The sequence below is a fragment of the Lacerta agilis genome, chromosome 1 (assembly GCF_009819535.1).
Source record: "Lacerta agilis isolate rLacAgi1 chromosome 1, rLacAgi1.pri, whole genome shotgun sequence".
Taxonomy (NCBI): Eukaryota; Metazoa; Chordata; class Lepidosauria; order Squamata; family Lacertidae; genus Lacerta; species Lacerta agilis.
Genome location: NC_046312.1, coordinates 3,004,077 through 3,017,040, shown reverse-complemented (window position 1 = coordinate 3,017,040; position 12,964 = coordinate 3,004,077). Strand labels below are relative to the sequence as shown.

Here is a 12,964-nt window from a genome sequence, read left to right as displayed (position 1 = left end):
TGCTAAACCCTGTTGTAACGCTTGCCTGCTGCCCCAGAGGAAACAGACGGCGTCTTAATTCCCCTTTCTCTCTCCCTTGCAGAGCGACAGCAAGTCTCAGGGCCGGAGACACCTCTCAGCCAAAGAGAGGAGGTGAGAATCCTTGGGCGGCAGTGAGCCTCAGGCAGCAGTTTCAGGGCTGCTTGAGAGATTTGATTCCTTGATCCAGCAGACGTCTTCAGCCTGGGCTCTTGTGGCTGGCTTGCCGGTCTGACTTTCTCCCTCCCCGGGGAAATTTCTGCAGGGCCACATGAAACACAAACTGAACCAGGCTGAGGTTTGCCAGCTGCTGGTGCCAGCATGGAGGGAGTCCCCTTTTTCCTCCCTCCCTCTCCTAACAGTAGCCTCCAAACTGTCTGACGGGGGCTGTCCCTGTCTGTGTGAGAGCAGGTGCTATGCTTTGGATGGCCCTCCACCCCCTGCCTCACTGGCCCTCCCTCCCACCCCCCTGCCAAAGCTGTCTGCCTCCTCCTTCCATTGAGCAAGGCAGCTCAGGTGAAGGGTTTGGGTGACCCTGCTAAAGCAGCAGCAAACAATGGAAACACGGGTGGAGAAGAATTGGGAAGAGAAGACAGCGGCCAACCATGAGTAGCGAAAATTAGGCTTGTCTGGGCAGTGGGTGGGTGGGGGGCCAATGAGACCATGTAGAGGAGGGAGTGGGTGGCAGAGGAACGGAGGAGATGAAGGCAACCAGGGGGAGCAGTTTGACTTGCCTTCCTGACAGTGGCTCTTCTAGAGAGCCAGTGTGGTGTAGTGGTTAAGAGCGGTGGACTCGTAATCTGGTGAACCGGGTTCGCTTCCCCACTCCTCCACATGCAGCTGCTGGGTGACCTTGGGCTAGCCCCACTTCTCTGAAGTCTCTCAGCCCCACTCACCTCACAGAGTGTTTGTTGTGGGGGAGGAAGGGAAAGGAGAATGTGAGCCGCTTTGAGACTCCTTCGGGTAGGGATAAAGCGGGATATCAAATCCAAACTCTTCTTCTAGCAGCTGCTGGTTGGTGCCTCCTTGCTGAGTTTGAAACCAAGCAGCTAGTCGGACTCTGAGCCCTTCGATGGTCTTTTTCTCTTTTTTAAAATATCTTTTTATTAAGTTTTACATAACAAATTTAAATTCAAACACACCATTCACCTCCTCATTTAGGATTCTCTGGACCCCTTGACTCCCCTCCACCCTTCCCTGGTTACCATTATCTTTCTTTCTTTCTTTTTTCATCTGCTTACCTTATTTTCTCTAATTTGTTAAAAAAATTAATAGTCTATTTTCCTGTATTTTTCCGTACATTACAAGCATTACTCAAATCCTGCCAAAGTTTTTAGTTGTTATACATGGTTCTCTTAAGTACATTATAAATTTTTCCCATTCCTTCTTGAAATTCTTCTCTTCCTGGTTTCTGATTTTCCCAGTCAGTCTCGCCATTTCCGCATCGTCCATCATCTTCATCAGCCATTATTTTCTGTCTGAGCCCTTGGATGGTGTAAGGCAGTTGGCTTCCAAGCTTTTGGGGGGCCCTGTTCTCTTGTACCCCCGTGTCCCTGCCCTACCTTAGAAAAAGCTTTATTCGGAATAGCCGTAACCTGCTAAGGAAGATGCCACTAAGGACCTGACTTTTCTTTTTTTTAATAAATATTTTTATTAAAATTTTGCATAAATTTTCCATACATCATTTAACATTTTTTCAAACCTTATGCAACCTTTTTGGACTTCCCTCTACCACATCTAGAGGTTTCCATTTTCCAAATCCAATCTTGTATTTTCATAATTCCACTGTTACTTATTAACTAATTATCATAATCCATAATTTTCTTCGTAACATTTCATATCATCCACCTTACAAAACTTCCTGCAAACCAGCTAGCGTAATGTGTTGTTTACAATTGTTTTTCAAATAATTTTCAAAAATTTTCCAGTCCTCTGAGAATCTTTGATCCCCTCGGTTTCGGATTCTCCCTGTCATCTTGTCCAATTCTGCGTAGTCCATCCATCCCCGTCATTTGCCATTCTTCTATTGTCGGTAATTCTTCTTGCTTCCATTTCTGGGCCAATAATACTCTCAGGCCACCTGCTTGTTCCTCAGGGAGATGAAGAAAAGGAAGCCAAGTGACCCGGAGGATCCAGACCCGCCCAAGGGGAAGGAAGAGGATGACAACCCTCAGCTCCCAGCGCCTTCTCTCAGCGCCAGCAAGAATGCAGCAGGGGCCCAGCAGCCCATGAAGAGGGGACAGAAGGTGAGCATTGCGGAGCTGTGAAGTTGGCTTGAGGGTGCCCAGCCTATTTTGCCTGTTGCCGGCACTTTGGAACTCCCTACCTATTGAGGTCTGGGACGTGGGTGGCATTCTGGTCTAAACCACAGAGCCTAGGGCTTGCCGATCAGAAGGTCGGCGGTTCAAATCCCCGTGACGGGGTGAGCTCCTGTTGCTCGGTCCCTGCTCCTGCCCACCTAGCAGTCCGAAAGCACGTCAAGTTCAAGTAGATAAATAGGTACCATTCCGGCAGGAAGGTAAACAGTGTTTCCGTGTGCTGCTCTGGTTTGCCAGAAGCGACTTAGTCATGCTGGGCATGTGACCTGGAAGCTGTCTGCGGACAAATGCCAGCTCTTTTGGCCTATAGAGCGAGATGAGCGCCGCAACCCCAGAGTTGTCCGCAGCTAGCAGTCAGGGGTCCCTTTACCTATTGAGGTCAAGCAGGTGCTTTCACCTTCCCCTTGCTAAAAATGTTCTTCTTTAGACAAGCATGCCCAGGTGCTTAGAAAATAGTGTTTTAGCTTTGGCCTGGTTTAAGGTATTGCTGCGAATTTGTCTTGGTTTTATTGTTTTGTCTTTCTGCAAACCGCTCCGAGGGTTTCTCTTGCACTCAGCGGTGTTTAAATATTGACAAATGAAACGGTTCCTTGTTTCTTAAACTTAATCCGTTCCGGAAGTCTGTTCCGAAACCAAAGCATTCCCAAACCAAGGCGCGCTTTCCCATAGAAAGTAATGCAAAACGGATTAATCCCTTCCAGACTTTTAAAAACAACCCCTAAAACAGTAATTCAATGTGCTGCAGCCACGCGATCCATCAATCAGTAGCTGAACTGGGTTCCACACAGTCACAAAAACAAAACAAAGAAGCCGCAAAAACGAAACTGCAAAATAAATGGCAAAAACAGAGCCCAGCGTAACACTCCAAACGGAAGTGTGGCACTCAAAACAAAGCACACTCAGCTTCCAAAAAAAGTTCGCAGACCGGAACACTTACTTCCGGGTTTGCAGTGTTTGTGTTCCAAGTTGTTTGAGTACTAAGGGACCACTGTAAAACGAATGAAATGGCTCGGATCCAGACCGAGTTGGGTGCCGCATTCGGAGCAAGCGCTCTGGAGGAGCCTAGAGCACCCTTCCTGTGGGAAAAAGCTGCTCCTTCCCTCTCTCCTCTGCAGAGTAAACTGAAGAAGATCAAGGAGAAGTACAAGGACCAGGACGAGGAGGAGCGGGAGCTGATCATGAAGCTGCTGGGGGTGAGTCCGGCGGAAATGGGCTGGGTCTCCCTTTACCTGAGGAAGAGGAGCCATTGCAGCTCAGTGGCTAGAGCCTTGTATGCAGAAGGTCTCTGGTTCAACCCCCAGCGGCTCTCCAGGTAGGGCTGGGAGAGATCATAGAATCAGAGAATTGTAAGGTTGGAAGGGACCCTCAGCGGTCATCTAGTCCAACCCCCTGCAATGCAGGAATCCCAGCTAAAGCGTCCATGTCTTGCCTAAAACCCAGGAGAGTTAGTACTGAGCTGGGTGGACCCAGTGGCCTGGCTCAGGGTGAGGCAGCTCCTCTGTGGCCACGGCTGGATTAATCATTAAGCAGAATAAGCACACGCTTAGGGCATCAATGCAAAACTGAAATTTTCCATTGCTGGATTTACCATGTATCATACGGTGCAGCTGAACCAGGTTCCACCAAAAAAAAAAGCAGAGAGGTTTTCTTTGAAATTGAAAACTATTCTCAGTGTTGTCAAAAGCTGAATGATACTTGATTGATAATCCGATTGATTGATACCCGAGAACTTGGACACAAATTTCTCAGCTTAGCTTCTCCAGTTTCACCTGTATGTGTGTCGTACGTTCCGTGTGACAAAAAAGGTAAAAACAAGATTCGGACAATATTGAACGCAGTTTTCCAAATGCTGACATTTGCTTTTGTATACTGTGTTTTTAACATTAACGGTCACAAATTGCCCAGCTGAGCGTTCCCTTGTCTGTGGCCTACATTCTGGGGTGGGGGGAGAAAGAGAAAATAAATGTATTTCCTCTTTGCTTTCTGAGTCGGGTTTCGAATTCTAATCCCGCTTGCTTGCGCCCAACCCAGTCTGCGGGGTCAAGCAAAGAAGAGAAGCCAAGGAAAGCCAAAAAAGGGAAGGGGGGTCCGGACTCTGCCAAGAAGCAGCCCCAGAAGCCGCGAGGGGGCCAGAGGGGAGAGGGGGTCACGATAGAGCACGTGGCCCTCGAGTTGCAGGACGTGGCTTTGGAGGAGCACCTGGACGAGAAGGTAAGCAATGGAGAGAGAGCCTCTCCCTGTTAGCGTACAAAGCCCCTAAACAACTTGGGACCAGTTTTCCTGAGAGATCGCCTGATCCCACTCGACTCCTTCAATTTGTGTAAGGGGCACCATTGCAGGGGCCACGTCTGTAAGAAATCAATATTTTAATGTGGCAGCATCTGAACTTTGGAACTCCCAGCCTAGTGATTGTTATAAGAAAAAAAAAAAACCTCCTTTTCCCTTATGTGGTACCCAAGAGCGCTAATAGAGTCCTTATGTAGGGTCTCTATCGGTAAGAGACAAATAACAGAGGCCAACCAGAGAATATTGAGAAGCAAAGCCGCTAGTAAGCCTGGTCTTTATTAAACTGTTGCAACAGGGTGCTCACTCACCAGATGAAGCAGGGAGGAGGAACCCAGAACATTGGTGTGCAAGCTCTTATATAGACATTTGAAAATTGCCTCCCCTGTAGCTCAAGACCACCCCCCAAAAACATCCTACGTATGTCACTGAAGGGGCGGTCTACAGCAGAAATCCTGTCTGCCAGGATACCTGATAATGGTCACTGATTGCTTTTATGCACTTCCCCCTTTGCCAACCTGGTGCCCTCCAGACTGATGGGAGTTGCAGCCCCACAACATCTCTCAGGCACCAGGTTGGCGAAGGGTGAGTTGCTGTAGTGTCAGGGGTCAAGGTGAGAAATCTCCCCTCCCCACTCCCTGTTTTCCTGTTTCTTCTAACTGGTGCTTCCTAATGTGTTTCTGCACAGCATGCTCATCTTCTTTGGGCTTCGCACATTCTCTTCTTCCCGCTCCCTTCGCCTCATTATTTCTTTGGTCTTGAAATATTTGTCATGCTTCTGAAAATCTTGGGGTTCCCCCGAGCAGGCCAGGATGCCCCTCTTGTTTCTCGGAAGGCCCATTTTGGATCTGTTCATGTTTTGTCGCTGCTGGAGGGAACGGTGACTGACGGATCCTCATACAATTATCTAAAGATAGACAGGAAGCGCCTTACAAGAACTAATTTTTCTCTGCTTTGTTCTTTGCATTGCATTGCTTGTTTTTTTGGAACGTATTGTGCAAATGCCTAAATAAATAATTTGACGAATGTAAAAATATAGAATAAGACATAGAAGACGTGGGGATATTCAGCTCAGAACAGACTCAATGAAATTGATGAGTGAAGGAGAGGGCTCTGCTCAGCTCTTGTGTTCGAATTTTGCTTGCTGGTTTCCCATTGAGGCATCTGGTTGGCCCCTGTGAGAACAGGATGCTGGATTTGATGGGCCATTGGCCTGATCCAGCAAGCTCTTCTCGTGTTCTTGATTTCACTGGACTCAGAATCATGGAATTAGAAGGGACCCCAAGAGTCTTCTAGTCCAACCCGCTGCAATGCAGGAATCAATGGGTAGTAGTTGGTAGTACTACCCAGTAGTAGGGACACAGGTTTCGCTGTGGGTTGAACCACAGAGCCCAGGGCTTGCCGATCAGAAGGTCGGCGGTTCAAATCCCGTTGCTCGGTCCCTGCTCCTGCCCACCTAGCAGTTCGAAAGCATGTCAGAGTGCAAGTAGATAAATAGGTACCACTCCAGCGGGACGGTAAACAGCATTTCCGTGCACTGCTCTGGTTCGCCAGAAGCGGCTTTGTCATGCTGGCCACATGACCCGGAAGCTGTACGCTGGGTCCCTTTGCCAGCAATGTGAGATGACAACCCCAGAGTCATCCATGACTGGACCTAACGGTCAGGGGTCCCTTTACCTTACCCAGTAAGTAGAACAGTAACAAAAGCAGGCAGTTTTAAAAACCCAGCCACCAGATTCAAAGCAGTGAACAGCCACATGGAGTGAGATTTCTCTATTTTCCCACTTCTGGGCCTCCCAGGAAGAGCTGAGTGGCCTCTCAAAAGCTGGGCTTCTTTGCACCTCTCTCCCGCTGCCCCCATTTTTTTGCTGAAGACTCAGCATGTTACTTGAGACGATTTCACTCTACATCAAAGACAGCACTGAGTCCAGCAAGCTAGAAATCCCCAAAGGGGCAGGACACCTGCACATAATCATTTTGGGTGGCGATACCGGGCCCCAAGAGTAATTAAGTACTGGGGACGTGCTATCGTCCCCCTGATCAAAATGCTCAACGAGACCTTGAGATGATGAATGAAATCAAGGAAGTACAGTCATAGCTCGGGTTACGGCCACTTCAGGTTGTGCAATTTTGGGTTGCGCGCCGTGCCGTACCCGGAAGTAACAGAACGGGTTACTTCCGGGTTTCAACGCATGCGCAGAAGCACTGAATCGCGCAGAAGCGCCGAATTGCGATCCGCACGTGCGCGGGTTGCGAACACGCCTCCCGCATGGAACACGTTCGCAACCCGAGCGTCCACTGTATCTAAAAAAGGAATAGTAAAGGGTGATTTCAAGCACCCTCACGTAGACTGGCTAGATATGTGTTCTAGTCGTGGCAAAGAGGCAAAATTTCTAGATACCCCAAATGACTGCGCGCCAGAACAGTTGGTGTTAGAACCGCCCACAGGGACGGCGACCTTCAACTTGATTTTGAGTGATGTCCAGGACCTGGTGCGAGGTGTAAGTGTTGTTGAGCCCAAGTATAGATGTAAATGGCCAAGGAAATCCAGCAAGGTCACATTTGATTTCAAAAGAGGAAATTTGTCCCAAGTGAGGAGATTGGTACAGAGGAGGTTAAAAGGCAGAGGGCCAAATCACCAAAACGCTTGGGAGTTGTTTAAGGCCACAATATTAGAAACTCGAGTGTATACAGCAGATCAGGGAAAAGGTACCGTGAGAGGCAAGAGACCGCCAGCATGGAGCCCAGGCAGAGTCAGAGAAGCTATTGGAGGCAAGAAGGGGGTTGTCCAAAGGAAAAGAATGCGAAGGAACACAAATCTGGCAAAAGAAGTGCAGATAGAAAGGGATGCTTAGAAAAAACGCTTTGAAGAACCAACAACAGGAAGTTCTTTAAATATATTGGTAGCAGAAAACCATCTAGGGAGGCAGTTGGTTCCTCGGATGACTAGGGAGTCAAAGGAGGATAAAGAGGTTGCGGAGAAGCTAAACGATTTCTTTGCATCTGTCTTCACAACAGAGGATATAGGGCAAATCTCAGGGCCTTGATTAACCTTTGCAGGAGGCAAGTCTAAAGAACCAAGACAGGGGTGACAAGAGATGAAGTTCCAGGCCTAATAGACGAAATACAAATTGACAGATCATCGGACCTGGAAGGCATCCACCCGAGAGTTCTCAAGGAACTCAGATGTGAAATTTCTGATCTTTGCACAAAAATATGTAACTTTTCCCTCAGATCAGTCCCCACACCTGACAACTGGAAAGCAGACAATGTAATGCAGTTTTTAAAAAAGGATTCAGGAGGGCGTTCTGGAAATTACAGGCCTGTTGCCTTAATGTTTGGAAAACTAGTGGAGAGTATTGTTAAAAGATAAAATAACCCAGCACATAGAAGAACAAGCCCTACTAAAGCGGAGCCAGCATGGCTTCTGGAAGGAAAAGTCCTGTCTCACGAACGTATCAGAGTGTCAGCAAGCATATGGACAGAGGTGATCTGGCTGACGTTGTTTACTTGATACTTTCAAAAAGCTTTCGACAAAGTACGTAAGCTTAGCAGTCAAGGAATAAGAGGAGAAGTCATCTTGTGGATAAGGAATTGGCTAAGTTACAGGAAGCAAACAGCAGGGATAAATGGACAGTTCTCTGAATGGAAAGAAAGAAAGGAAGTGGAGACCCCCCAGGGATAAAGACTGGGACCTGTGCATTTTAACTTGTTCATAAATGATCTAGAGTTAGGAGTCACTTGTTAAAATGAGATTGCAAGGAGCTCCAAAAGGACTTCACCAAGCTGAGTGAATGGGAGGTAAAAATGAAAGGGCAACTCAGTGTAAACAAGGGTAAAGTGAATGCATGTTGGGGCAAAAAAAACATAAATTTAACATAAACGTTCATGGTGACTGACCAGAAATGAATGAGACTTTGGGGTCACCGTGAAGATGTCAGCCAAGTGTGCGGCAGCCGTGAAAAAGGCAAATTCCATGCGAGAGATCATTAGGAAATCAATTGCAAATAAAACTGCCAGTATCATAATGCCATTATACAAATCTGCCGAGCAACCACATTTGGAAGACTATGCACAATTCTGGTCGCCTCACCTCAGAGAGGATATTGTAGAGTTGGAAAACATTGAGGAAAGGGTCACCAATATGATTGATAATTTCGAGCGAAGGAAGGTTGCAGCGTTCAGGACTTAGAGAAAAGGCAAGCAAGAGAGGCAATATGATAGAAGTTTATGAAGTTATGCATAGCATAGAGAAAGAGGGCAGTTTTTCTCCCTCTCATAACAATAGAACTCGTGGACATCCTGTCAAGCTGAGTGTTGGAAGATTCAGGATGGATGAAAAGGCAGGACTTCTTCATGCAGCGTATAGTTAAACTGGTGGCAGTGATGGCCACCAACCGGGATGGCTTGAAAAGAGGATTAGACAGATTCATGGAGGAAGAGGAAGCTGCCAAGGGCTAGGAGCCATGATGGCTGTGCTCTCCCTCTACAGTCGGAGGCAACAGTGCTTCTGAACGCCAGTTGCTGGAAACCACAGGAAGGGAGAGTTGCTTGCTGGCTTCCTACAACCATCTGGTTGGCCATTGTGAGAGCAGGATGCTGGACCAGGTGGTCCATTGGCCTCATCCAGCAGGACTCTTACATTCTTATGTTGACTTTTGCAGGACGAGCATGACCCGGATCAACTGGGGAACGAGGTAAATGCAAAATGCCCAATTTCTGGGGGAATGTTGGGAGTACTTTGACTCGGTCAGATCCGTCGTATCCTGAACATAGGAGAGCTGTGGCTTGGGGAGGGAACATGAAGATCCCTCCTCGGAACATGTTCTCCCTGCGCCGCCCCCATTTGATGCGAGGAATCGCCAGCATGCTGTATTCCCCAAACCCCTTTCTCTTATTTCTGTTGAGTTTCACCTGGTGATGAGCCACTCACAGATATCCTGTTGCCCAAAAGGCTGGAGTAGGTTCCTTCCTTTATTTTATGAAATGAATGCCACGCGTTCTCCATCCAGTGCGCTCTGGAAATAGCTTAGTGTCAGTTAAAAAGGAAAAAAAAGAATGATTCTTACTTGGGAGCATTTGAGTGAAATATGGAATGGCTGCAAAAGGCCATCAAGAAAACTTGTGTAAGTAAGTAAGTAAGTAAGTAAGTAGTAAGTAAGTAAGTAAGTAAATACAGTTACAGGTAGGTAGCCGTGTTGGTCTGCCATAGTCAAAACAAAATAAAAAATAAAAAATATTCCTTCCAGTAGCACCTTAGAGACAAACTAAGTTTGTTCTTGGTATGAGCTGAAGAAGTGTGCATGCACACTTCTTCAGATACACTGAAACAGCCAATCCCCCATTCCCACCACCCTTCTGAGTAATACCCCTCCCCACCCTCTCACTATATATTAGGGTCTGGTGACTTCTGTTCCAGTGAATCTGAAGAAGTGTGCATGCACACGAAAGCTCATACCAAGAACAAACTTAGTTGGTCTCTAAGGTGCCACTGGAAGGAATTTTTTTTATTTTTTATTTTGTTTTAAGTACATACATACACACACACACATACAGTGGTGCCCCGCTAGACGGAAATAATTCGTTCCGCGAAAATTTTCGTCTAGCGGGTTTTTCGTCTTGCGGAGCGGCAATGACAGCCGCGCTCCGCAAAATGAAAAGAAAAAAAAAAAGACGAAAATTTTTCGTCTTGCGAGGCAGCCCCATAGACTTTTTCGTCTAGCGGGGCAGCCTTCCGCTAGACGAATGCCTTTGTCTAGCGAGTTTTTCGTCTAGCGAGGCATTCGTCTAGCGGGGCACCACTGTACATACATACAGCAAGCAAGCCAATGGGGAGTCTTTAAAGCCTGTATAAACCACCACCACCCCATTTGAAAATATTGTGTGGCACATACAAAAAGAAATGAATTACAAAGTTAAAACTGTTGTTGTTGTTCAGTCGTTCAGTCGTGTCCGACTCTTCATGACCCCATGGACCAGAGCACGCCAGGCACCCCTATCCTTCACTGCCTCCCGCAGTTCGGCCAAACTCATGCTAGTAGCTTCATGTTAAGAGTCCATTAAATCTCTCTGTCAAGCCAGCATGAATGGTATGCGTGTTTTTACCCCAAGAAAGCTGGCTCGAATGTGTGTGTGTGTGTGTGTGTGTGTGTGTGTGTGTCTAAAGGATTTGCCTGAAAGGATAAAGCACAGAAAAATCGCAAGAACCAGGCATGCCCACCCCCCCACCCCTCCCGTCTCAGACTCTGCTCCCATCTCCTCTGTTCTGTTTCAGGAAGGAGAGACGCTGTACGATTCTCTGACCGGGCAGCCCCACCTGGAAGACATTCTCCTCTTTGCCATCCCATTCTGTGCCCCTTACACCACCATGACCAACCACAAGTGAGTGGCAGCAACTCTTGGCCCGTTTGGAATTGACCCTCGTAAAAGGGGTCTCCGATTAAACCTTGTTTGTTCTTGTTCTTTTTTTAAAGATACAAAGTCAAGCTGACACCCGGCACACAGAAGAAGGGCAAAGGTACCGTATGCTTTCCTTTCCGTTTCTTTCAGCTCCTTTTTGCTCTTGCAGCCAGTGGATCAATTGCACACGCAAAGATTCCGCAGGGCAGCATTACTCGGGAAACTTGAGCGTTACGAGGCAGCTTGACCTCTTAAATTCGTGGGGCCAAATTTCACGCTTACACTCCAATCTCTCAGTGTCATTATCACATCGTATGATTGACTGGTTGGTTTTCCTGTCCACCTGTCAAAATCCCTTCTGCAGTGTCCCCAGGCACCCAACAGCCAGTCATGTCTGGCATCAGGTGGGCTTGACTTCCCCCAAATGGGGAGGCCTGGTGGGCCCCATTTGGCCGCAAATCTGGAGGTTCCCTATCACTGCTGTAGAAAGATGGGTAGCCCAGAAATCTGTCAGGCTTGCAAACAACCACTCACCTGTCCATTGTAGTGATTTGAGAATCATCTGCAGGTAAGCAAGCTTGGGGTGCTTTCCCCCCTTTGGTCTGCAATGTGCCCATTGACTTCCACGGTGGGCAGAAAGGCTCGTGATCCGTCAGTTGGGTGGTGGCCGTTGTGAACCTGCTTGTGATGTTCTAAGTCAGGGGTAGGCAACCTAAGGCCAGTGGGCTAGATGCGGCCCAATCACCTTCTCAATCCGGCTCGCAGATGATCCATGAATCAGCATGTTTTTACATGAGTAATGTGAGTAATGAAAAATGCATCCCTGGGTTATTTGTGGGGCATAGGAATTCATTCATTCCCCCCCCCCAAAAAAAATGTAGTCCGGCCCCCCCACAAGGTCTGAGGGACGGTGGACCAGCCCACGGCTGAAAAAGGTTGATGACTCCTGTTCTAAGTGAATAAACTGTGGTACATTTCTGTCTCTGCTAATGGCCCCCTGCCCCATAAACCTGTGCCTTCTGTCTTTCCAACAGCTGCAAAAACGGCTCTGCACAATTTCATGCAGTCCAAGGAGGCGACCCCGAGAGAGAAGGATCTCTTTCGCAGCGTCAAGGTAAGAAGCCCCTTCTCTGGGCAGGGGGCAGGCCTGCAGCTTTGGCTGAAAGCAGGTGGCGTCTGCTTCCAGAGCCAATTTGTGTTGCTGTTTTTTTCTAACCGAGCTTCCTGCTAACAGAACCAAAGTTTTGCTCAGTGCATGTACAGCTGATCAAGATGGAATTGTCCGATTCTCTTCTACAGGATACGGACCTGTCCAGAAATATTCCTGGCAAAGTGAAGGTGTCGGCCCCCAATCTCCTGAACCTGAAAAAAAGGTGAGGAGCCGTTGCTCACAGCACCTCCGGCCTGCAGCCTTGGACTGCCTTCACCCACTGCCAAGAGTGACAACTGACCTCCCTGCCTGGGCCCCCTTCCAGTTTTGCAAATACAAGTGTGATTGGTGACTTCTGTTACTTATTTGGCCAAAATGAGAGCAGAAAATCCTGTTAACTTAGCTCCACCTTTCAGATCACAGCTGTGTGTGGAAGCAGGTTGTGGTCTACCGTATTACCTAACTGCCCGAGTCCTTCTCATGTTTTAGACTCCAGATTTGAATGTTCATATTGCTACAATGTCCAGAAAACTGCTTATGGGACATCTTGGTGAGATGCTTATTAAAGGCCTCAGTCCCCTGCCTGTCTCCTCCCAAATGGCTTGAGTTAGGTTTGAAATAAGAGGGTGCATTTAGCAACTGTGAGAGGACCTTGCATTTCATTGGTTTAGTTTTCTTGTGTGGGCTGATGTCGGGAAATGAAGACAAAAAACCCTTGGGAAGAGGGAAATCCCCTTCTAAAATAAAATTTAGCGGGTGGCGCTGTGGTCTAAACCACAGAGCCTAGGGCTTGCCG

At 47.7% G+C, this 12,964-nt stretch overlaps 1 protein-coding gene across 3 annotated transcripts in view; it reads left to right on the top strand.

Moving 5' to 3' along the window:
- The window catches only part of NEMF (nuclear export mediator factor), a 39,893-nt gene extending 27,143 nt beyond the window's left edge, over window positions 1-12,750 (top strand). For 2 of the 3 annotated variants that reach the window (XM_033159510.1, XM_033159575.1), the window contains exons 25-33: window positions 83-132; window positions 2,114-2,264; window positions 3,452-3,529; window positions 4,368-4,547; window positions 9,284-9,316; window positions 10,894-11,000; window positions 11,093-11,136; window positions 12,053-12,132; window positions 12,318-12,750. In XM_033159510.1, the coding sequence (XP_033015401.1) occupies window positions 83-132; window positions 2,114-2,264; window positions 3,452-3,529; window positions 4,368-4,547; window positions 9,284-9,316; window positions 10,894-11,000; window positions 11,093-11,136; window positions 12,053-12,132; window positions 12,318-12,395 (801 nt within the window). In that variant the 3' untranslated portion in view covers window positions 12,396-12,750. The remainder of the gene's footprint in view (window positions 1-82; window positions 133-2,113; window positions 2,265-3,451; window positions 3,530-4,367; window positions 4,548-9,283; window positions 9,317-10,893; window positions 11,001-11,092; window positions 11,137-12,052; window positions 12,133-12,317) is intronic. The other variant, XM_033159657.1, reaches the window with a different exon arrangement.
- The last annotated feature ends 214 nt before the right edge of the window (window positions 12,751-12,964 follow it).